This window comes from Megascapheus bottae, chromosome 6 (assembly GCF_031878675.1).
Source record: "Megascapheus bottae isolate mThoBot1 chromosome 6, mThoBot2.hap1, whole genome shotgun sequence".
In the NCBI taxonomy this organism is placed as follows: Eukaryota; Metazoa; Chordata; class Mammalia; order Rodentia; family Geomyidae; genus Megascapheus; species Megascapheus bottae.
In genome coordinates this window covers 59,539,088-59,563,636 of record NC_143514.1, presented here as the reverse complement: position 1 = coordinate 59,563,636, position 24,549 = coordinate 59,539,088, and the positions used below count along the sequence as shown (strand labels likewise).

General features: G+C 52.8%; 2 protein-coding genes and 1 pseudogene across 3 annotated transcripts; 2 read left to right on the top strand and 1 right to left on the bottom strand.

The window, feature by feature from the left end:
- Positions 1–24,005, top strand: LOC150062051 (bone morphogenetic protein 8A-like). 2 transcript variants are annotated; one of them, XM_090335158.1, is made up of 7 exons: positions 1–337; positions 11,535–11,724; positions 12,139–12,287; positions 21,187–21,381; positions 21,801–21,880; positions 22,389–22,499; positions 23,813–24,005. In XM_090335158.1, the coding sequence occupies exons 1-7, from the start codon at positions 1–3 to the stop codon at positions 23,960–23,962; spliced, it is 1,212 nt and encodes a 403-aa protein (XP_090191284.1). In that variant the 3' UTR covers positions 23,963–24,005. The 2 variants fall into 2 exon arrangements, with proteins under 2 accessions (XP_090191284.1, XP_090191283.1); XM_090335157.1 differs by having other exon boundaries at positions 22,389–22,513; positions 23,785–24,005.
- LOC150062053 (PAT complex subunit Asterix pseudogene) lies at positions 3,434–3,734 on the bottom strand (annotated as a pseudogene).
- On the top strand, positions 14,199–15,953 carry LOC150062052 (succinyl-CoA:3-ketoacid coenzyme A transferase 2, mitochondrial-like). The gene has a single exon (XM_090335145.1). The coding sequence runs from the start codon at positions 14,213–14,215 to the stop codon at positions 15,749–15,751; it is 1,539 nt and encodes a 512-aa protein (XP_090191271.1). The 5' UTR covers positions 14,199–14,212; the 3' UTR covers positions 15,752–15,953.
- Positions 24,006–24,549: the final 544 nt, after the last annotated feature.

Sequence of the window (24,549 nt, the reverse complement as noted above, 5' to 3'; positions counted from 1 at the left end):
ATGGCCGCGCGCCCGGGGCCCCTGTGGCTCCTGGGCCTGGCTCTGTGCGCGCTGGGCAGCGGTCCCGGCCCGCGACCCCCGCACAGCTGTCCCCAGCGTCCCCTGGGGGCGCGCGAGCGCCGGGACATGCAGCGGGAAATCCTGGCGGTGCTCGGGCTGCCCGGGCGGCCCCGGCCCCGCGCGCCCCCCGCCGCCGCGCGGCTGCCCGCGTCCGCGCCGCTCTTCATGCTGGACCTCTACCACGCCATGGCCGGCGACGACGACCACGAGGACGACGCCAGGACCCCGGAGCGGCGCCTGGGCCGCGCCGACCTGGTCATGAGCTTCGTCAACATGGGTGAGTGCGGCCCGGGGTGGCGCCCGGGCCCTGGGGAGGGCGAGCGCCCTCGGCGTCTGGGCGCGGAACCCCGGCAGCCGGCCACTGTGCACGTCCTTGGGTAGTGCCAGCCCCGGCCAGGACAGGGAGTCGGAGTGCAGCGGACACCACCACGGGGGCGTGGGGCCCGCGGTGGACGAGTAAGGACGGCCGCAGGGCTCCCTGAGCTTTGGGGCCCTAGGAACCCAAGTCCAGTTTCCAAGGGGCTGCGTCCGCGGACCCCGGTCACACCAGGAGGAAGTCTGGTGAGCTCCAGGCCACCTGGGCGGCTCCAGGAAGACCGTGGGTCCTGAGGAGAACGGTGAGCAAACACCGTGATAAGGGCAGGCCTGCGGAGAGGGACAAAGGTCAGCGTGGAAACCTGTGGTCACGTCACCAGAGTGACCAGAGCTGCCCCACATGCCGAGTCCACAGCAGCAGGAAGCCTTGGGTGGTGGGGGGGCGCTGTCAAGGAGAGCTGGGGAAAGACATACGGACAGCTCAGCTCCCTGGAGCGGGCACTGTGGGCTTCTGTCGGCAGCAATCCTCGTATCTGGGCACTGCTAGCCAGCCTGCCATAGAGTGAGGACCGGGCCTATGAGTTACCCAAAGGGCAGACTGTTCTTTCTCCAAGACAAAGCTTGGTTCTTTTCTGAGGAAGCTTCTAGAAACGAAGTATCCAATTACTCCCGAGGTCCCAGTGCTATTTTCTCAACACTGTCATCTACAGCCATGAATGATTTCTGTCTGTGGCTAGTGACAGGCAGGGGTCTGGTTGGGCTGGACAGCAGGCTGGGTCTGGGGACTAGGCAGTGGGGCTGAGAGGAGGGAGAAGGAGGACCTCTGGTCATGGCCATGAGTCCTTCTGCCCATAGCAAGGTTCTTATCCTTCCAGCACCCCTGGGAACAGCCATCTCTCCCCAGGTCTCAGGTGAGGGTCCCAGGTGAGCACAGGGAGGCCTCGACAGGCAGGAAAGCCCAGGTTATCTGTCTCTACTCCCAGAGCTCAAAGAGGTGTCATTTCTGTTGGCAGGCCAGGCTTTCCTATGGGCTGTAGGCAGAGGAACACGAGGGACCTGGCAGCAGCAGGGCTTGTGAGTCCTTGCCCTTTGTTTCTATGGGGCAGGAAGAGGGGACAGCTAAGCCTTTGCTGTCCCAGCTCAGAGCTGGTAGTGGGTTGAGGATAAGGAGCTCCCAGCCAGAGACATCAGCTAACCAGCACTAGAGCCCAGGTTCAGCCAGAGGGATCTGGATGCTGTCCTCCTTAGAGGATAGGGTGGGTACCTAGAATAGAGGAGGCCAAATGTGGGACTGGAGTTCCATCCTCAGGACAAGCTGACTGGGCCTTCCCAGGATGGCTGGGTCTTCGTGGAGACTTGTCCCATGACCTCCCATGTGCTTTGAGCACAGAGGAACCTAGAAATGGTTTCTAGAAACCAACCAAAAGCAAAAGTGCTTGTACACCACTTGTGAGAACAACTTCCATGCCCTCCACTCCTCACCTAGTCCTGGCAACAGTGTGTGAAACTGTTTTGCTGGCTGCATTTTAAGGGTTCAGGTGGGAAATGGTCAGCCCAGGCCTCACAGTGCATCCAGGGTGACATCCAGGGCTGTGGATTCCAAATCCCACTTCTACCCACACCGGCTCTGCGTGTTCCCCTAGGATCTGGGCCTCAGACGCTGTGGGATTAATAAGCAGGCCTTTGTTGGGTGGCAGCAGCTGTGGGCGGCACCTTCAGAAGGGCCCTCTTTATTCTGATGGATGCTTTGCACTGGTACAACCCCCCTGGTCAGAGTAGTTTTAATTGGTAGTTACCCAGGTTGTTTGTGGGGATTCAGACATGTACCAGTCCTGAAGGTCAGGGCCCCAGAACCAGCATGGGGCCTATGGTCATCACTATACCTGCTTCCCACACCTGTGACCTTCAGCTGCACACATCCACATCCTGTGGGCCTCATCTGGCCTCTGGGAAGCTGCTGATGGCAGCCTGGAGAGCCCAGAGCCACAGGCCCACCCCAGACTCATGCCAGGACTTATGCCCACGAGAAGCAGGTGACCTAGGAAGCCTGGCATGGTGTGCAGAGCCTGTGGTGTAAGCCAAGGCTATGGTCAGAACCACTACCCTGCCTGGCCTGTTTGTCCACCCATTCTAGACTAATGACTGCCAGGCCTGCCCAATCAGGGTGCAGTAATGGGGCTGTTACTGTGTGGAGCAGAAGGTCCTGTCGCTCCCTGAGCTGAGCTGATCCTGTCCCTGGGCTCCCCATGCTCCCTGACCTGAACTGGTCCTATCCCTGGCCCCCCCCCCTTGCTCCCTGACCTGAACTGGTCCTGTCCCAGGGCTCCCCGTGCTCCCTGACCTGAACTGGTCCTGTCCCTGGGCTCCCCGCCACTGAGCTGCACCAAATATGAATGTGTGCTGCGCACTGATGATATTGTTTTAAAAGCACAGCACCCAGTTCTTTTGCTCATTTTGTATCCTCTGCCCAGAAGAGCCTCACCTTATTCATTTTTTTTTTTGTTGTTGGTGTTAGTGGAAGTGATTAATGGGGCTTGAATTTAGGGCCTGGAGGCTGTCCCTGAGCTCTTTTGCTCAAGACTAGTGCTCTACTATTATGAGCCAGAGCTCTACTTCCAGTTTTCTGGTGGTTAATTGGAGATGAGTCTCATAAACTTTGCTGCCCAGACTGGCTTTGAATTGCAATCCTTTGATCTCAGCCTCCTGAGTACCTAGGATTATAGGCATGGCCCCCCAGGCTCTGGCTCACCTTTACTTTTTTGGGGGGGCTGGAGCGAAAAATTTTATGATCAACCACTTTACACAAGAAAACAAATGCATTCTGAAATATGAAGTGTTTCCTCCACAGCAAGTTGAGTAGGCAAGGGTAAGCCTAAAGCTTTCCCCTCTACAATGGAACAGAAGTGGGACCCTAGGGAAGAAGTCAGGTTCCCTCCATCCAGCTGGGGGCCCTGAGCCTATGTAAGACAGCAGCTGATGGAAAGAGGTGGAGGCAGCCATAGGCTCTGCCAGGAAGTTGAATAAAGAGAGTCCACAATGTGACCCCTTGGGGCTGACATCACCAGGATGGCATCATGGGCTGAGGGTTCTGCAGATAGGACATCACCACAGCAGAGATAGCAAAAAGCTACTCATCATCTGCTCATTGTCCTCCAAGCTCCTGGAATTAACAAAGCTGATGAAGGAGCAGTGGACAGCGACCCAAGCACACCATTTCAGCTTAAAGCATGAAGCTGTGCATGCTGAAGATCATGCAGCAGGTTCATGTAGTCCACGGCCAGGTTATTCTCGCTCGGCTGGGGCTTGTACCTGAGCACTTTGTTGGGCCTTCATGGGTCTTGCATATTGTTGGTGGACATAGCCAGACTGCAGCCTCTTACCTTTATTTTTGCTTGTTATAACTTCACCCTCTTTCAAAGGAGGTGGAGCATGGATTAGGTAGTAGAGCACCGGCCTAGCAAGTGAAAATCATGAGTTCAAACCCTAGTCCTGATAAAAATAAACAAGCAAAATAGTTGGATTAAAGTTTCTATAATCTGATGGGTCCCTGTATCCACATGGGCAGATTCCTTGACAATTACATCACTGAGGATCCCAGGCTCACTCTGCCTATCTAATTTAGTGGCAGCATAGCCCCTCTTTCTCCTGGCCCTTGGAAAACCAAACCGCCTAAAAGTAGGGGCCAAATATGACTCCTCATGGCACCCCGCCATGTGTTCCATATGTTCCACTTCTGCCTGCAGGAGCTCGTGGCAGATGCAAAGGCGGTGGACATGGGCTGGTGATGTGGCCTGGTGCTAATGTGCTTGCCCAGCATGTACGAAGCCCTGGGTTTGATTCCCAGCACCACCTAAACAGAAAAAGCTGGAAGTAGTGTTGTGGCTCAAATGGTAGAGTGCTAGCCTTGAACTAAAGAAGCTCAGGGACAGTGCCCAGGCCCTGAGTTCAAGCCTCGGGACTGGCAAAAAAAAAGAAAAGGTGATGAACAGTTACCATAGGAGGCCCAAGGTCTCCAGAGTCAAGGTTCCTCCAGAAGCTGGGCCCTGTCAGATGGGGCAGAAGTACCCCCATCTTTGGGGTGCCCACGGTGGGTGCAGCATCTCCTGAGCCCTTCACTTCCAGTTTTCTGATGGCTAATTGGAGATAAAAGTCTCACAGGCCTTTTTTTTGGTCAGTCATGGGTCTTGAACTCTAGGTCTGGGTGCTGCCCCTGAGCTCTTCAACTCAAGAATACCACCCTATCCCTTGAGCTACAACGCTACTTCCAGTTTTCTAGTGGCTAATTAGAGATAAGAGTCTCATGGTCTTTAGTGCCCGGGCTGGCTTTGAACCTCAATCCTCAGATCTCAGTCTCCTGAGTAGCTAGGATTACAAGTATGAGCCACTGCACTCAGCTTCTCACAGATTTTCTTGCCCAGACTAGCTTTGAACTGCAGTCCTTAGATCTCAGCCTCCTGAGAACCTAGGATTATAGGTATGAACCAATAACACAGGCTAGGAGGTTGCTCTCTCTCTGTCCCTAGCTTAGCTGGCCTTTGACACACTCTTTAGACAGAACATGTCTAGTGGATGGGATGCTCTTAGCAGCTGGCTCAGGGACACAGGGGATAGTACCTGTCCTTATCTGCAGGTGGAAGGGGATTGCCTGTCCTAAGATAGAGGTTCTGCATCGAGCCTCAGAGCCCCTTGGCCTGGGGCATCACTCCTGGTCTGGGAGCAGCCCCACATCACATCACAGCATCTCTATTGGAAGCCAAAAATGTTTTTATATTGCTGTGGGTGGGACAGACTCCCCAGGGACCTGGGAGGGGACAGGCTGAGCCTGTCTGGCTGCTCCTGCCACTAACAAAGGCCAAGGGGCCCCAGTTCCACCTAAAACAAGGCTCTGGTCTCCGGCGTCCCTTCTAGCTGGAGGAAGAGCCAGGCGCCTGGGCCACAAGCATCCCAAAGGCCTTTCTCCCACAGACACCCATACTGTGGGTGGGAGGCCCAGGTGCACTGTGAGGTATTTCCAGCCAGGCTCATTACTGACTTTCCTCAAGAGCCCTTTTCCTAAGTGACTCTGCACACATAATTACTGGTCCAGGCCTTAGATGGCTTCAGACTCCAAATTAAAAGGGAACACCCACCCAGGCCACCACATCAAACCTGCCAGGGCCAAAAATAGTCCCAAGGGATGTGAGCAAGAAGGATGTGATTCCCTCTGTTGTAAAGTGGGAAAGAATTGAACTGTGGGAATTTTCCAGAAAGACACAGTCATGGTGACACATCTCTTGTCTACAGAGGGGCTTCTGTGAGGAGGCGGGCTTGTTGAATCTCCCTACCCCATGCTTACCTGTGCAGGAACCCCATCAGTAGGCAGAGTGTGGGTACCTTCTTGGGTCAAAACTGAGAAAGCTGCAGGGCAATACTGCAGAGCTGGGGAAACTGAGGCCCAGATGCTTTGGAAGTGATTGCGCAGGTCACATGAGAGTTTGGGTCCTAAAATGTGAACGTGAAGCCAATGTGAAATGAGTGGTCCTGGACTTCAGTGGGGGCAGTAATATTGGAATGGTGGGTACCTTTCAACAGGGGTCCTCAAGTACCAGCAGAAGATGCCTTCCTCTACGCAGGACCCGTGACTCAGAGTCCCAGTGGAGGGCTCAGGAGATGTTGCTCTGTCCAGGGTAGAGGGCCAGACCAACCTCCTAGCCTGTGCTGTTGGCTCATACTGCTAATCCTAGGTACTCTGGAGGCTGAGATCTAAGGATTGCAGTTCAAAGCTAGTCTGGGCAAGAAAGTCTGTGAGAAGCCAGGTGCGGTGGCTTACACCTGTAATCCTAGCTACTCAGGAGTCTGAGATCTGAGGATCGAGGTTCAAAGCCAGCCTGGGCACTAAAGACCATGAGTCTTATCTCCAATTAGTCACTAGGAAGCTGGAAGTGGCGCTATGGCTCAGTGGGTAGGGTGGTAGCCTTGAGCTGAAGAGCTCAGGAACAGTGCCCAGGCCCAGAGTTCAAGACCCACGACTGAGGTGGGGGGGGAGGGGCAAAGCCTGTGAGACTCTTATCTCCAGTTAATCTTCAGAAAACTAGAAGTGGAGCTCTGGCTCAAAGTCTTACATCACTATCCACATATTGATATAAAACTTACATCAAGCCACAATGTACAAAAAATTAAGAGAAATGAGAAAAAAACTACATAGAGGATATTATAAGAACCTCAGCATAGCCTCAAAAAGGGGTCTCTGGGGGTAAGGTGGCTGCAGACAGAGAGCACAAGAGGGCACTCAGACAGATTCAAGGCTGGGTCAGCTCAAAAATGGCTTGGGACACAGACCTAAGCTTAGGCTCCTTTCAAGGCCCTAGAGGAAACTGGGCAGGGTTTGAGGGGAGGCAGGACAGGTCAAACAGCTCAGAAGATCTAATCTGCCACTCTGAGAAATCCCATCAGCTACTCTTAGAAGGAGGAGAAGGGGAAGCATAGCTTTCATAGTCTTTCTTTTGGTGAGAAACAAGACAGATTTAGGTCATCTAGGTGAGTCTGATTTTGTCTAGGGAACAGAGATAGCCAATGCTTTGTTGGTGTTGGGCTAATGGACAGAATTTGACATCTGAAGGTCCATCCTGTGAGTGACAGGCCCAGGCCCTGGAGTTGATCAGACAGAATGAAGACAGTGCCACGACTGCTTCCTGCCCACAGTGGGTCTTTTCTGGAAGCATGGACACAAGAATGGTCCTATCAGATGCTGGAGAAGGATGCTATGAGTGATTCATGATTGTCTGTTTTTCTCAAAGCCATAGTACGGCAATTCAGAATGTTAACACTTGCTTTCGGTAGGTAGCACTGTATCCACTGCTGGGTCTATGTCCCTGCACAAAGGCCTCTACGTAGCTGCCTGACCAAACTGCCTTGTAATCCTAACTACTCAGGTGACAGCTGAGGCAGGAAAATCCATGAGAATCTTATCTCCAATGAACCACCAGAAAACTGGAAGTGATGCTCTGGTTCAAAGTAGTAAAATGCTAACCTTGAGCAAACAAGCTCAGGGATAGTACCCAGGCCCTGAGTTCAGGCCCTATGACCAACAACAACAACAACAAAAGGGCAATCATATTTGGTGTGTTCTGTTCAGCCACAACACTGCTGAGGAGATGCTGTTGGAGTCTTTGGAAGAGTCCAGACCTTAATTATAGAAAGGTAGGGACTGAGCATACACCAAAAAAGCAACACTCTCCATGTGCTGGACCATATCCAAGTGTACAGTATTCTTTTGGCTGTATGCTTAATGATCCTTTTGCAGATGGGGACACTGAGCCAAAAGGCTGTGCTGTGACTAAGGTCAAGAAGGTGACAAAGAGGCATCCTAAAGTCATTCAAGTGCCTTTCAGTTGAAATAATATATTTTCATGATATATTTTCTCATTCCAAAACTCTGCTTAGAAAAATGAAACTTGGCTGGGAGTTTGGCCTGGTGGGAGTGCTTGCTACCACTGGTACCACATACACAGAAAAAGCTGGAAGTGGTGCTGTGGTTCAAGTGGTAGAGTGCTAGGCTTGAGAAAAACCAAAGACAGCGCTCAGGCTCTGAGTTCAAATCCCAGGACTGGCCAAAAAAGAAAAATGAAACTTGCCAGGTACTGGTAATCCTAGCTACTCAGGAAGCTGAGCTCTGAGGATCATAGTGCAAAGCCAGTCCAGGAAGGAAAATCTATGAAACTTATCTTCATGAAACTACCAAAAAAATGCTGTAAGTGGAGCTGTGGCTTACTTAGCAAAGCGCTAGCCTTGAGTAAAGTAAGCTCATAGACAGTGCCCTGGACCTGAGTTAAAGCCCCAGAACTTCCCCCCACCTCAAGAAAAAAAGAAGGAAACTGAAGGTCTCTCTTCCATCCTTCCTGCCTTCCCTGCATGGTTTTTGAGTTTCAGACATGGGCTACTAATGTGACTGTTTGGAACCCATCATTTATATCCATTATGTTAGGAAATTAGAGGTCAACACTTTTCCTCCTAAGGAATAACCATCCTTACAACCTGCCTCACAATCTCTGCCATTCTGTAGAATTATGTAGAAAGGATACCAGAATCCCCACTTCACAGACAGATATACTGAGGCCACACAGGGGAAGCACCTAGAGGGTGGAAGGGTGAAAACAGAGAAAACCAGCTTCTGGCCAGGCCTGACCTCTAAGTACTGTACTTGTGATTAAAACAGAGACAGCTTAACCAAAAACCACTGCAGGGGGAAATCATGTCCCCCAACAAATGCCCTTCTACAACACCAAGTACAAAGCTGCAGCCACTCACAGTTCTGCAAATAAAGGGGACACTGGCAGGTGCCAGTAGTTTATACCTGTAACCCTAGATATTCAGGAGGCTGAGATCTGAGGATCATGGTTCAAAGCCACCAGGCAGCAAAGTCCATGCAATCCTTATCTCCAATTAACCACCAGGAAACTGGAAGTGGCACTGTGATTCAAGTGATGGAGCACTAGCCTTGAGTAGAGAAGCTTAGGAGTAGTGTCCAGACCTTGAATTCAAGCCTTAGGACCAGAAAGGGAGGGGGAAGGGAGGTAGGGAGGAAGGGACAGAGAGGAGGGATGAGGAAGGAAAGAAAGGAAGGAAGGAAAAAAGGAAGGAAGGAAAGGAGGAAGAGAAGGAAGAAAGGAAGGAAAGAAAGGAAAGCAAGCAAGCAGGTAGGCAGGCAGGCAGGCAGGCATTATCCAGTATCAGTAATGCATCAGTGCTACCTCCTGCCCAGAAACTCTGACCCAGTTTGGATGAAAAGTCATCGTTTTCCTAAAAGTCTCGCACTATCTAGTATTGCCTGCAACATCCATGGAAGGCAGCTTCTGAGGCTAGAGTTCCTGAGCATTTGGTTGATTTCATTAATTAACCCATGACATATTTGGAAATGAGAAGACTGGGAGATGTGCATGTCCATAACCCCAGCTTCTCAGAATGGAACAATCAGAAGGATCTCAGTTCAAGACCAGCCTGGACAAAACCAGAAAGATCCCATCTGAATTAAAAAGCTGAATGTGTGGCACACCTATAGTCCCAGCTATTCTGGAGGCATAAGTAGAAGAATCATCGTTTAAGGCTAACCATGGGCAAATAAGTATTTCCTAGCTGGAAATACAAATACAGGTCTCTAGCAAAAAGGCTAGAGACCTGGTTCAAGTGGCAGAAAGCCAAAGACAGAGCCTTGAGTTCAAACTGCAATACTGCCAGAGAATAAGAAAAAGAACTAGAGGAAGATCAGAAGAAGGTATTTAGAAGTGGTTCAATTAGACAAGATTTATTGTTGTTTCATTTTTAGAAATTACAACATTGCAACATTTAGAAGAACAAGAGTGTTTAAGACAGCTTGTAGAGACACCAGTCACTGAGAGAGGGTGGCCACAGAGCTAGGGGTGTATGTATTGTTCTTTCAGTTACCAGATCTGACATGGAGCTCCTTATTGAACCCTGAGGGAGACACACATGATACTTTGGAAGAAATAGGGACAAGGTCAAGCAGAGAGAGCCGTTTTCAGTCTCTCCTACACACTGTGGCAGCCAGCAGTCAGGACCTGCTAATCAGGACTCTAACATAGTCATATGAGGTTGCTGAACACAGTGAAATTGTCAGGGGTAGATTTTCATGGCAGAACTTGGCCTCCATGCTCTCTCCGGGGGGTAGGGGAAACCAAAACAGGTCTCTGTCACACTGCCTCCCAAGAAGTCTGGATCACAGGTGGGCATATACTTCATGCCCAGCACTGTGGGCTACTACAGAATATTGCTCCTCCATTTTTTTTTCTTCTACCTGGTCTAGGGATGGCGCCTCCCACCTGCTGCTGCCTAGCAGGCCTGATCCCGGTTCTTCCCAGCACAGCATGTGTCCATCCCTGGACCCCGTCCCCACCACTAGGACAGGAAGAGCTCCCCACATCCGCCTGGCAGCATAGCCTGGTGCTTTTTAAAACCTGACATATGGTCAGTAAGGCCAGTAGTCAGAGATGGTTTCTAAAAGACACCCACACATATAATTAAAATCTCAGGGTTGCGTTTGGGTGGTTCCCACCTCTGCCATCCGGAAACACAGATGGTTGGTGTTTGAAAGTGACAGGAGGCTAAAGTAACACTGCCCTAAATATACCATCCCAGGCATTTCCGTGCAGCTGCGCAAACATGGAATGTATTCCACCACCTTGGCCTTTGCCCAGACTACTGAGCCTGTCCCAGCCTGGTCTCTTGACCCAGCTCACACCCATGTGCGCCCCTCAGGTCACTCTGCTCCCCACTGGCTACAGGCACAGCCTCACCCCCAGCCCTGGATTTCCTTCCCCTGCAGGCAGGCGCAGCCAAATGTACGCACCCCATAGTATAGGTCTGTGGGCAGCTCCTGGTCCAATCACCTTGCTTACCAGCTCCCCTCTTTCCAGAGCACCCCTGTGCTTCCTCCACCAACAAGATGCCTTCCCAGCCCTCAGGCCAGTATAGATGTCACCCCTGCCACCCTGTGATTTCCCTGGCTTTTCAGGGCATCTCCAAGAGCTTGTCATCCCTACCAGGTGTTCTTGTTCTTTCTCACCTTGCTCCTTCCTCATTTTCCTTGACCCCTAAAGGGAACTCAGGTACTCTGAGCTCTGTGGCATGGTTCTCCCTCCCATCCTCAGCTCCTCTACCCACTGCCGTGCTCTGCTGAGCTGACCTCTGATTACCCTCTCCCTGAACACAGGCAAATCCAGTCTCTTTATACAGCATAGCTGCCAGAGCTGAGCTCCCTTTTCCACATCTCCCACTCTAGGCACAAGGTCTGGCTCTGGGGTGTCCCCTGTCCCCCTGAAATGCAGCTAATTATGGAGCATCCACCCAACATCCCCCTGCTATGACTGTGCCCTTTCCTGCCTTGGCTCTGGTATCTATCTCCCCTTTAGCCATCTCATCTGTGGGTCCTGGGCCCACAGAGGACTCCAGGAGGCTCACAAGTGGAGTGGGGGTTCAGGGCCTGTTGAGCACTCATGGAGTTCTCACTACACGTCTTCATGGTGCGCTGTCTATACCCGAATAGAGCCTGAAGCAAGCCGGCTTGCAGAGGAGGAAGCTGGCCTCCACCAGGCTGCCTGGAACCCTACTGGAGCCCAAGCCATGAGGGCAGCTAGTGACAGCCTGGCTCCCGATTTGTCTTCCAGTGGAGCGAGACCGTGGCCTGGGCCCCCAGGAGCCCCACTGGAAGGAGTTCCACTTTGACCTGACCCAGATTCCTGCCGGGGAGACAGTCACAGCTGCCGAGTTCCGGATTTATAAGGTGCCCAGCACCCACCTGCTCAACACGACCCTCCACATCAGCGTGCTCGAGGTGGTCCAGGAGCACTTCAACAGGTGCCTTCTCTCTGCCCGAGCAGCTGTCCTGCCTCAGGGTCTCATGGTCAGGCCCTGCCTGACAGGGTGTCTTGCCCAGACCTTGTCATGGGGGGTGGGGTGTGGTCCCACAAAGGGGAGCCCCCTTAGAGAACAGCCTCAGAATGGAAAAATGGGAAAAATACTAAACCAGATGTCCTCACCCTCCCATTCTGGCTCAGGGACTGGGATGGGTCACTGAGCCTCAGTTTCCTCATTGTTCAAGGATATAGCAGCTGGTTTGTATGCCTGTTTTTGGTGAACTCTGGCACCAGAGGGCCTAGCCCAAACCAGGGCAGGGAGAGGTCCCAGGAGTAGCCCCCCAGGAGAAGCAGACACACACGGAGGCTTGGTGGCAACCTCGACACTCGGTTAATTGTTCTTTCGTGTCCACAGGGAGTCTGACTTGTTCTTTTTGGATCTTCAGACGCTCCGAGCTGGGGACGAGGGCTGGCTGGTGCTGGACATCACGGCAGCCAGTGACCGCTGGTTGCTGAACCATAACAAGGACCTGGGACTCCGCCTCTGTGTGGAAGCTGAGGATGGTGAGGCCAGGGCTTGGCTGGGAGCAGCCCCAGGACTAAGGGAGGTGGATTCAGCAGAGGCTCTGGGCACTGTGCAGAGCAGCCTCTCTTGGCTGTGAGCACTGTGGGGACTCTGGGGAGAGGTGAGGTCCTGATAGGTCTTGATAGGTCCTGGTGGGGGCTGCTCCCCTCCTCCTGGCTGAGGTGCACCTGAGCCAGTCTCTGGGGCTCCGCCCAGCTAATGGCGCCTCTCGCTGTACATGGGCCTGGGTACTGGGAGCTTCTGCACTGGAGGACACGGGGGAGAGGGGAGGGGCAGCACGCTCAGACTCTGAACGTCAGGGCCCTGGGTTAGAATTCTGCTAGATGCTGATGGCTCACACCTATAATCCTAGCTGCTCAGGAGGCTGAGATCTGAGGAGTGCAGTTCAACGCTAGTCCAGGAATGAAAATTTGCAAGCCTCTTATCTCCAATTAACCACCAGATAAATGGAAGTGGTGCTGTGGCTCAAGTGGTGGAGCAATAGCCCTGAGCTGAAGAGTTGAGGAACAGTGCCCAGACCCAGGGTTCAAGGCCCATGTCCCTCCCCCCCCCCCCAAAAAAAATGAAAGAATCCTGACTTTGCAGTGTCCTGACTCAAGGACAGTTACTACTCTTTCTTTCTTTTTTTCTTTTTCTTTTTCTTTTTTTTTTTTTACTTAGAGCCTGGGCACTGTTCTTGAGTTTTCTCAAGGCTAGAGCTCTACCCCTGAGTCACAGCACCACCTCGAGCTTTTTCTGTGTATGTGTCACTGAGGAATCGAACCCAGGGCTTCCTGCCTGCTAGGCAAGCATTCTACCACGCTCCCAGCCCAGTTAGTGCCCTTTCTATGCCTATGTTTCCTGCTCTTCAGCCTGAATTTTACTCATTCACATACAAGTGTTTCAGAGACAGACTGGCTTGCTGCTGCTGCTCCTTCTCGTCCTCCTCCTTCTATTTCTTCTTCTTCTTCTTCTTCTTCTTCTTCTTCTTCTTCTTCTTCTTCTTCTTCTTCCTCTTCCTCTTCCTCTTCCCCTTCCCCTTCCGCTTCCGCTTCCGCTTCCCCTTCCCCTTCTCTTCTCCTTCTCCTTCTCCTTCTCCTTTTGCCAGTCCTGAGGCTTGAACTCAGGATGTGGGCACTGACCCTGAGCTCTTTTGCTCAATGCTAGAACTCGACCACTTGAGCCACCAGTGCCACTCCTACCATTTTCTGCGTATGTGGTACCGAGGAATGGAACCCCAGGCTTCCCTCACACTGGGCAAGCACTCTACCACTAAGCTCATTCCCAGCCCCATCCTCAGCATTATTTTTTATACCAGCACGGGGGATGGAAAGGCCAAGGTGGGCACAAAACTGGCCTGTCTGTGGCCCAGCAAGACGTCCACACAGAGGAGCAGATGGAGGGAGGAGAGCTTGGAAGGAGAGGTCACAAGGCATTAGCAGAAGCTGCTGTTTGAGTTCGGGTCCCTCTGAGCTAGGCAAGGAGTTTGGAGCAAGGGGTGGGGTGCGTGTGACCAGATACGACTCCCATTTTAAACTCAGAAAGGTCATGTTTGAGTCAAGGCCGGCCCCAAGCAAAGCCTTAGACCCTGTGCGGCCATCGGTGTCCAATGCCAGCCACCTTGGATGGTGTCGGCAGGAGGACCCTGGTCCCAGGCTGGCCTCAGCCAAGATGCAGGCGACTATTAAGTGAAGCCTTTGCGTGGAAGGTCGGCGTCCGGGCCGCTGCGGCAGGAGGGGCTGTGGGTGTCAGCCAGCCTGGGCGCCTGGCGGTGGGCGCGGCCCCGCCCCCTGGGCGTGGGTGAGGACGCAGCCCCCTCCCTGCTTTGTGACGCGGCCGGCCAGGGCGCTCTCGCGGGGGCAGCGGGCTGCACGCGGGCTCTCCCCGGCCTGTCCCCCCGCCTAGCCCTGTGCGCAGACGGACGATGGCGGCCTTGCGGCTCCTGGCGTCTGCGGCGCTCCGGCGGCGCGCCCCGGCCAGCCGCTGGGGACCGCGCTGGTTCTCCACCAGCCCCCGCTCCCGCGTCCAGATCTACACCGACCCGGTGGAGGCGGTGAAGGACATCAAGGACGGGGCGACCGTCATGCTCGGGGGCTTCGGGCTGTGCGGAATCCCCGAGAACCTGATCGGGGCGCTGCTGAAGACGCGCGTGAAGAACCTCAAGGTGGTCAGCAGCAACGTGGGCGTGGACGACTTCGGCCTGGGGCTCCTGCTGGCCGCCAAGCAGGTCAAGCGCGTGGTCTGTTCCTATCTGGGGGAAAACGCGCTGTGCGAGAAGATGTACCTGGCCGGCGAGCTGGAGCTGGAGATGACCCCGCAGGGCACCCTGGCCGAGCGAATCCGAGCCGCTGGGGCTGGAGTGCCCGCCTTCTACACGCCCACCGGGTATGGGACCTTGGTGCAGGAAGGGGGCGCGCCCATCCTCCATGGCCCGGGCGGCCACAGGCTTACCCTAAGCCAGCCACGAGAGGTTCGGACTTTCAATGGCCGGCACTACCTCCTAGAGAAAGCCATCAGGGCAGATTTTGCCCTGATAAAGGCCTGGAAGGCTGATCGCTGTGGCAATGTGACCTTCAAGGGAAGTGCCAGGAACTTCAACGTGCCCATGTGCAAGGCAGCCGACATCACAGTGGTAGAGGTGGAAGAGATCGTGGACGTGGGCACTATTCCCAAAGAAGACGTCCACGTTCCCAACATTTACATAGATCGTGTGATAAAGGGGCCGAAGTTTGAGAAGAGAATCGAGCGTTTAATCACACGAAGTGAGAAGGATGATGGCAAAGCCAAAAAGGGAGAGGACATCAGGACCCGGATCATCAGGAGGGCAGCCCTGGAGTTCGAGGACGGCATGTATGCCAACCTGGGCATCGGCATCCCTGTGCTGGCCAGCAACTTCATCAGTCCTGACATCACCGTGTTTCTGCACAGTGAGAATGGACTCCTGGGCTTGGGCCCGTTCCCCTTAAAACACGAGGTGGACCCGGATATCATCAACGCAGGCAAGCAGACGGTCACCGTGCTCCCGGGCGGCAGTTTCTTTGGCAGCGATGAGTCCTTCGCCATGATTCGAGGGGGCCATCTGCAGCTGACCATGCTGGGGGCCATGCAGGTTTCCAAATACGGGGACCTGGCCAACTGGATGATACCTGGGAAGAAAGTGAAAGGGATGGGTGGGGCCATGGATTTGGTGTCCAATGACAAGACCAGAGTTGTGGTCACCATGGAACACTGCTCAAAGGATAAGAAGCCCAAAATCCTGGAGAAATGCACCCTGCCGCTGACCGGGAAGAACTGTGTGGACCGCATCATCACTGAGAAGGCCGTGTTCGATGTGTGCAACTGCAAAGGGCTGGTCCTGATGGAGCTCTGGGAAGGCTGCACCATGGAAGAGCTCAAGAAGTGCACAGCCTGTGACTTTGCCGTGTCCCCGAAACTCAAGCCCATGCAGCAGGTGGCAATCTGAGGGTTGCAGCTCTGGGCCCCATGGGGGCCTCCAAGGAGGTCAGCTGGGGAGGAAGGAAGCTGACCATGCTGCAGTTTTCTTCACTTCAGCATGAAGACACTAGAATGCTGCTGGCTTCTCGGGCTTCTGCCACTAGGCAGACTGTGATCCGTCAAGAGTCATGTGTGTTTGATTAAAAGTAGAAGGAAAATTTCTAAGCTCAGATCCTGTGTCCTGAGTGCTGCCAGCCCCTGCAATGCTTGTTGAGGACCTGTCCCGCTCCCCACTCTGTGCAGGCAGCAGCGGGGACCCAGCCCACTTGCCCCCACGCTTCCCTCATGACTGAACCATGCCGTTTAGAGAAATGGGGAGGCAGCAGTCACTTCTGGCACCATTTTCTGCTGTCAGAAAAAAAACAGGGAAGTTCTTCCCTTCAGCCCACCCCACCGCAACTTCTGTTCCCGGCTCACAGTTTTTTCTTATTTTTTCCTCCCATTCACTCTTCACTTCTGGGAGCCATGCAGGCGGGACTCCATAGGTCAGGACATGTATCTAGAGAGACCCAAGGAGCCAGTGGTGCTGGAATTCCATCCAGAAGACTCCTGTGTATATAACCTGTCTTTGCATTTGTTTCCAAAGGCTTTAGCTTGATATAGAGCGAGTCCTAGAAACAACCCCTGGCCTGGATGACATGACCCACTCAGTCCACACCACAATGGCATCCTCCATCTGTTCTGCAACCAAAGAGGCCATGCGTGTGCCCCCCTAACAACAGGGAATGTTGAATCTCCAGTCTAAAGTGAAGCAGAATTTGTAGCTCCATGTGGGGGGTGCAAGGTGCACTTGCAGAGCCTCAGTGTTACGGGAATGCTGCTCAGAGAGCAGATTCCAGTATCTCTTACCCCAAAGAATGGCTAAGTCTCAATGGAGAGACAGGAAGGGACTGCCTGAGTGCAGGGAAGTAACATAGACTCCAGTAGATGGGAAGCAGGGACATAACTAAGTGCACAGCCAATGCTTTCTAGGCCTTCTTGAACACCTGCTCAGCCCTGCAGGTCAGGAGAAGTCTTTACAATTGGCAAGAAGAGGCAGAGGGATCTAGGGTGGGGAAAAAGGAAGATCCACCAGGAGCGAAATTAGGAAAGTGGGGAGAGAAAGGGAAGGGAAGGGACATGGTCCACAGGCAGCTGATGACTCTATGTTAGGTGAGGCTGGGGCTTCAGGAAGAATCAACTGGCCCTACCACCAGGTCCATCTAAGTTCTGCTACCATCTGGAGGCAGAGGCCTGTCAATGGATAAGATGCAATGGGCAGAGCTATAGGGAAGGTGGAGCTGCATTCAGCAAGGGAGGCTTTCCTAAGCTGGTCAAATCCAGAGCTGTAAGAGAAGGAAAATGGCATCTGTCCCCTTGCCCTCCTGCCCCACATGGGTCAGGGATCTTCACCTGGGCAGGGAACAAATACAGTGCTTTGGGAATTAGGAATGTGGCTTAGTGGTAGAGTGCTTTCCTAGCATGCAAGAAGCCCTGGGTTCAACTTCTCAGTACTATATAAACAGAAAGCATCTGACGTGGTGCTGTGGCTGAAGCAGTAGAGATCTAGGCTTGACGTTCAGGGATAGTGCTCAGGCCCTCGAGTTCAAGCCCCAGAACTGACTCACATAGATAGATAGATAATCTCTATCGATCAATATTTTTTCAACTACTAGCATAGATAGATAGATAGATAGATCTCTATCAATCTATATACTTTTTTTCAACTACTTGCTTCAGGTCCTTGAACATAGGTTGCTCTCTGGGTCTTCTCTTAAAATATCCTTGTGTAAAATGGGAACCTTAAGCTGGGCAGTGGTTCATGCCCGTAATCCTAGCTACTCAGGAGGCTGAAATCTGAGGATCAAGTTTCAAAGCCAGCCAGGGCACAAAAAGACCTGAGACTCTTAACTGCAATTAACTTCTAGAAAACACAAAGTGGGTCTTAGCTCAAGGGTAGAGCGGTAGCCTTGAGCTGATAGAGCTCAGGGAACAGCGCCCAGGTGGAGTTCAAGCCCCATGAACTATAAAAAAAAAAAAAAAAAAAAAAAGGAACCTTAGCTTAGCTACATCCATGGGCCTTCTGTGTAGTTCATCGAACATAGATGCCCTGAGGCTCCCAGCATCCACCCATGCAGGTTCCAAGCAGCTCTGCGAAGGCCTGCTTTATAACTTAGCCTAATAAGTCAACTCCTGTGCCCGGCAGACCCTAGAAGACCCTTGAACACAATTGTATTTAAAAAAAGTAGAGGGGCTGGGAATTTACCGTAGCGGTAGAGTGCTTGCCTAGCATGCACAAAGACCCCGGGTTCCATTCCTTGGTACCACATACATAGAAAAAGCTGGAAGTGTCTAGGCCATACCAGCCTGAATGCGCCCGATCTCATCTGATCTCGGATGCTAAGCAGGGTCGGTTAGTACTTGGTTAGTACTAGGCCTGGTTAGTACTTGGATGGGAGAAAAAGCTGGAAGTGGTGCTCTGGCTCAAGTAGTAGAGCTCTAGTATTAAGAAAGTCCAAGGACAGTGCTCAGGTCCTGAGTTCAAGTCCCAGTACTAGCAAAAAAAAAAGAGGTAGGTGAGAAGCTGGTGGCCTAGTGGTTGAGTATTTGTGCAGCATATTCGAAGCCCTCAGGTCAATTCCTTGGTACCACATACACAGAAAAAGCTGGAAGTGGTGCTGTAGTTCAAGTGGTAGAGTGCTATCCTTGAGCAGAAACAGCTCAAGGATAGTGCCCAGGCCCTGAGTTCAAGCCCAAGGTCTGGCAAAAAGAAAAAGTCAACAGGAATAGAGGCACTTAGGTCCTCCCTAACCAAATGATATCACTGGGCTGCACAGGAGACAACAGCGGCCCTCCCTCACAGGCCTAGGGAGCTATCCTAGGTCTAAGGCTGACCTATGTGTCAGCTGGTCCAGGGGGCCCACCCTTGTGCCTGGCACTGACTCTCATCCACTGTCCTGCTCACTGGTGCTCAGTATTCTCTGTCACTCCTCTGTGACTGACTCAGCCTCACAACTATGGCTTCCCTTTGGCTCTCCTTTCATGACCTACCAGCACCACTCTTGCAGCTCACAGCCCTGTCCCTGTGACTGCCACATTCCTGAGATGAGCCTCCAGGGTCCAGTGCATTTGTTTGGGGCAGCTGATGTCATGGGTCAAAGGTTGGTCTCCAGACTAATGGGTTGTTCCAGCAATAGGTCAATGGACACACATGGTCTGAGGCCTAGGCACTAAACGGCTGACCTCTGAGAAGACTCTGGGTGGGGCAGGCAGTGGCCTGGACCTGTGATATATAGCAGAGGATCTGGTAGGCTGCCTATGAAATAAACAGCCCAGAATGTGTAATACACACGTGAAAGTATGTCTGCCTAGGAAAATGTGGGTGTATACCTGTGTGTTGTGTGTTGGTACCTGTCACATGGAGATACAATGACTATATATGGTGCAGTCAACTGAGTGATGGTTCTGGCTAAAGAATTAAAAAAAAAAGCCCCGGGGGGGGGGAGGAAAATGGGTACCAAGACATGTGAAAGGGTATCAATGTATGTGAATTAATGCACCTTCTATCTGGCCAATATCATGTAACCCTTTTACTAATTACAATAAAAAATTTAATAAAAAAAAAAGCGCAGGCCTAGAAATGGATACCGGTAATCCTGCTACTCAGTAGGGGAATTAGGATGATCAAAGTCAGAAACAGGCAAAGTGAGAAACACACACTATTTGAAAACCAAACTAAAAAGGATTGGAGAATGGCTTTAGTGGCTGAGCTGAACATTTGCCTATTAATTGTGAGTGCATGGGTTCCATCCTCACTACCAAAAAAATGAGTAGCATTGCCAGGCACTGGTGGCTCATACCTGTAATCCTAGCTGGTCAAGGAGGCTGAGTTCTGAGAAGCATGGATTGAAGCAGGCCAGACAGAAAGGTCCATGAGACTTCTAGCTCCAATTATTATTATCTCCACCCACAGCCAGAAGTGGAGTGAGGGCACAAGTGGCACAGCACTAGGATTTTTGCCCTGAAACAGGAAACACCTGATGCCTAAGAGCAACATCTAGGTAAGACAGGGATATCTGCTTATAGTGGTTTTATACATTGGAAATTTTTTTTTGTTTGCCAGTCCTGGGCTGAGCTCAGAGCCTGAGCACTGTCCTTGGACTTTCTCAAGGCTAGAGCTCTACCACTTGAACCTCAGCACCACTTCTGGCTTTTTTTCTATGTATGTGGAACCAAGGAATTGAACCCAGGTCTTCATGCATGCTAGGCAAGCACTCTACCACTAGGCCAACTTCCAGCCCCTGGAAAAATATTTTTATGTGGGTCCTGGAACTTGAACTCAGAGCCTTTCAGGCTTGCTTAGCTTTTTCACTTAAAGCTGGTGTTCTACCTATTGAACTACAGCTTCATTTTGGCTTTTTTGCTACTTAATTGGAGATAAGTCTTTTGAATTTGTCTACCCAAGTTAGCTTCGAATTAATATCCTCAGATTTCAGCCTGCTAAATTAAGAATTACTCAGCATTACAGGTGTGAGCCACCAACACCCATGTGCATCTGAAATGTTTGTTCTTGAGAATAATATTAAAAACAAGTTTATGTTAGAAAATTAAAAAGAGGGCCAGGAGTTTAGCCTAGTGGTAGAGTGCTTGCCTAGAATGCATGAAGCCGTGAGTCTGATTTTTCAGTGCCACAGAAGCAGAAAAAGCTGGAAGTGGGGCTGGGAATTTGGCCTAGTGGTAGAGTGCTTGCCTAGCATGCACGAAGACCTGGGTTCGATTCCTCAGTACCACATACATAGAAAAAAAGCCAGAAGTGGCGTTGAGGCTCAAGTGGTAGAATGCTAGCCTTGAGCAAAATAAAGTCCAAGGACAGTGCTCAGACCCTGAGCTCAGGCCCAGGACTGGCAAAAAAAAAAAAAAAAAAAAAAAAAAAAGCTGGAAGTGCCACTGTTGTTCAAGTGGTAGAATGCTAGCCTTGAACGAAAGATGCTCAGGGGCAGTGCCTGGGCCTGAATTCAAGCCCCAGGACAAATAAAAGAAAAAGGAAAAGAAACTCATCTGACTTGTAAAACTGTATGTCACCTTTATCATTAAGAAATAAAAAAGTTGAAAACAATTAGACTTCTTTGCTCATAGCTCTGTAAAACTTAAACCAACATGGTCTGGGAGTTTGGCCTGGTGGCAGAGTGCTTGCCTAGCATGCACGAAGACCCGGGTTTGATTCCTCAGTACCACATACATAGAAAAAAAAAGCCGGAAGTGGTGCTGAGGCTCAGGTGGTAGAGCTCTCCTCTTGAGAAAGTCCAAGGACAGTGCACCTTAAACCAACACAATGAGCCCCCAGCTCCTATGGAGGAGCAGAGGCCTCTGCTAGATCCCTAGCAGGTCCAGCGCCCATGAGTGACTGTCTCCTCTCTGTCTCAGGACACAGTGTGGATCCTGGTGCCGCCGGTCTGCTGGGACAACAGGCCCCACGCTCCAGGCAGCCCTTCATGGTCACCTTCTTCAGGGCCAGCTCAAGTCCTGCCCGCATCCCGAGGGCAGCAAGACCCCTGAAGAGGAGGCAACCCAAAAAGCCCAATGAGCTGCCGCACCCCAACAAACTCCCAGGCATCTTCGGTGAGGGCAGGGGCTGGGCTGGAGCCTTCTTCCCAGGGAGGAGCCCTGCTGCTGGGCTGGATGGAGCCCTGGACCCCCGGAGGGGTCCAGGCGCGGAGTAGGCAGGTGGCTAGAGGCAGCATCGGGCCCAGGGGAAAGGGAGAGAAGCCATGGGATGGCCGAGTGTCCTGCTGGGCATATATTGGAGGGCCTGGAGGCCCATAGTCTGCAAGACACGGGTCAGGTGCTAAACACAGGGCACTCAAGCAACATGGAGGCTGCTTGGCTGGGTCCCAGCCCCGGCGGGATCCAGGGGTGAGATTTGTGACGGCCAGTGGTGGTGTGTCCTCCTGCTCCTTGATTGAACAAATGTGCCCCACTCCATGGCAACTGCACAGAGCAGGAGCTCCAGAGCCAACCTGTACCATCTGTCCCCACAGACGACCGCCACGGCTCCCACGGCCGGCAGGTGTGCCGTCGGCACGAGCTGTACGTCAGCTTCCAGGACCTCGGCTGGCTGGTAACTTCTGCTTCCCCTTCTCCTGGGACAGTCCCCACCGTGGGCCCTGGGGAGGGAGTGGAAGCGTAGGAACATTCAATTCTCTTCTGAAGTTTTTCCTTCTGGGTTTCCCAACGTTTCTTCTGAGAATAGGCAGCTTCCACTGTGTGAAAGTCATTAAAAATAGATAAAAACTATGGAATCAGGGACTACCTCAGCCCCTGGCCAACTTAACTGCTAATACTGCCATGGGGAAACTGAGGCAGAGTAGGCAGAGCCTGGAGCATTTGCTCCGAGGGAGGGGGAGGGTTAGCAGGCGGGATAGGGACACAGCTCTGGCCCAGGCCTGTCTACCGAGGGTCTCCAGGAGGACTTCTGGAGTGAAGGCTGCCCTGGAGGGCCCGGGGTGGGGCACTGGGGCTCAGGGAGCACGAGGCCGCCCCAGGCATCCTGACGCTGCTGTATCAGGCCTAGGCTGAGGGGTGTGAAGGGGCTACGTGGACAGGACTGACCTTCTTCTATCCCCCAGGACTGGGTCATCGCCCCCCAGGGCTACTCGGCCTATTACTGTGAAGGAGAGTGCTCCTTCCCACTGGACTCGTGTATGAATGCCACCAACCACGCTATCCTGCAGTCGCTGGTCAGTACCGCAGTGTAGCAGGTGGGACTCTGGGCCTGGGGGGGTTGAGGTCAAGGCCTCTCTGCCTGGATGGCGGGGAGAGCAGCTGCTGGGAGGTGCTTTTTCCGCAAGGACCTGCCTAATCCACAAGCACATCTGGCCACTCACACAGATACATGCACACCCACCACTGCACACTGTATACTGCACTTACCCTGGGCTGTGGTTACTGTGTATAGAGTACAGACCCACACAGGCACAGTTCTATGGTCATAGGCTCAATAGACAGTGCTCTGTAGGGCACCTCTTATCTTTGCGTTCATGCACTCCAGTACACTGGCTGTGCCTTCCTAACACTGTGTGAGAGACATATCTTCACAGTGGCAGTGGCCTGGCTGGATGGTCGTTGCTGAGGTCTGGGAGAAGTACTCAGGATGATGACAGGGCAGCCCCGCCCTCAGGCTTCAGGTGAGGGAGGCCCCACGGGATGGGTACTGCCCCTTCCAGAGCTCCTGGCTATGCCCCATGCTGCCTCTGCCCAGGCCCACATGGTAAGCTGAATGGCACTGTGCTGTGGGGAGGCTGTGAGCACCACGCAAACCAGTGATTATGTTGTCCTAAGACCAAGAGGGAGGCTGTGTGGCCTCTGCTCTGCAGGATCAGCAGGGCTGAGGGGCAGTGCAAAGGCAGGGGGTCCTGCAGAGTTCAAGCCCAGCAGGGGGTGGAGGGCAGGAGTAGAGTGAGGAAGGGGAGGGCAGGGGCCTGAGGTTGGGTGAGCAGGGCCAGCTTCCTAGGATTGGGCTCCCTGTAAGGAGGGTGGAATGTGTTTCCAGTTTATTGAGAAGGTGTTGGGGGTTAGCACAGCAGTGTCATGGCTAAGCTCCTCTCTAGAAGTCTGTGTGGCAGGGTAGAGTCCTGGGATGAAAGGTGGACGAGGCAGGGAGCTGAGTGGGCTGCTGTGGCCAGGCCAGAAGGCAAAGAGGGACTGGTGGGGATGTGAAGTGGTCTGAGGCCTGAGATGGTATAGGGAGGAAATTGAGCCTTCTCGCCTCCTTGGTCAAAGTTTAATAGAGGGAAGATGGAAGGCAAGGAGGCTCAGTGATAATTGAGGACACTTTTTAGAGGTTGAGGACAAGGGTGCAGAAGTGTGTGGAGAAGGGAGGTCCCAGAGAAGGCTTGGCTACAGGTGGAGAATGACCTGAATGCATCCAGGGGGCTGAGATCTGAGACCGGGCTGGAGTAGGCAGACAGACGCAAAAGCTGAGGCCATTCTAGGTGGGTCCTAGGGAGACCCCTGGGCTCATAGTCCCTGCCTGTGTCCCTTCGCTGGCCAGGTGCACCTGATGAAGCCAGACACAGTTCCCAAGGCGTGCTGTGCGCCCACCAAGCTGAGTGCCACCTCCGTGCTCTACTATGACAGCAGCAACAATGTCATCCTGCGCAAGCATCGCAACATGGTGGTCAAGGCCTGCGGCTGCCACTGAGCCCCAGAGACCTCGTCAACTCACCGGCCCTGTGCCAGCCCCCCCCCCCCCGCCTCCCGGGCAGGTCCCTTTCTCAGGAGGCAGGATACCCTGAATGCTGTCACAACTCAGGCAGAGGTGATGCAGGTCCCTTTCCCTCTCTGTTCACTTGATGCTAGGCTTCTTGTCTTTTCTAGGCTCCCTTTCTGCAACATGAGGTGGAGAGCAACTGTGTTCTCCCACCTCCACCTCAGCCTAAAAACCCAGAGCAGCTTCAAGTGAACTGACTATACTGTCTGGTCAGTACTGAAGTCCTACATTAGGATCTGACTGTGGATATCCCTGGCCCAGACTGTGGCCAACAGTGGATGGTCTAGGGTGCTTCCTGGAGTCTTAGACTGGGTGATCTAAACTCTGAGCCATTTACCATTGACCTGAGTGTGGGCAGAAGGGCTCCAACCCTTCCCACGTGTATTATTTGTGTATTCTGAGGCATATTAGCCACGCACAAGTTGCCAGAATGGTGTACTATTGGATTTCTCTAACTTGATTGAAACAGGGCCTCATGACTCAATGTGAAGCCGTAAAGATGCCTTCCCTTGCCCTGA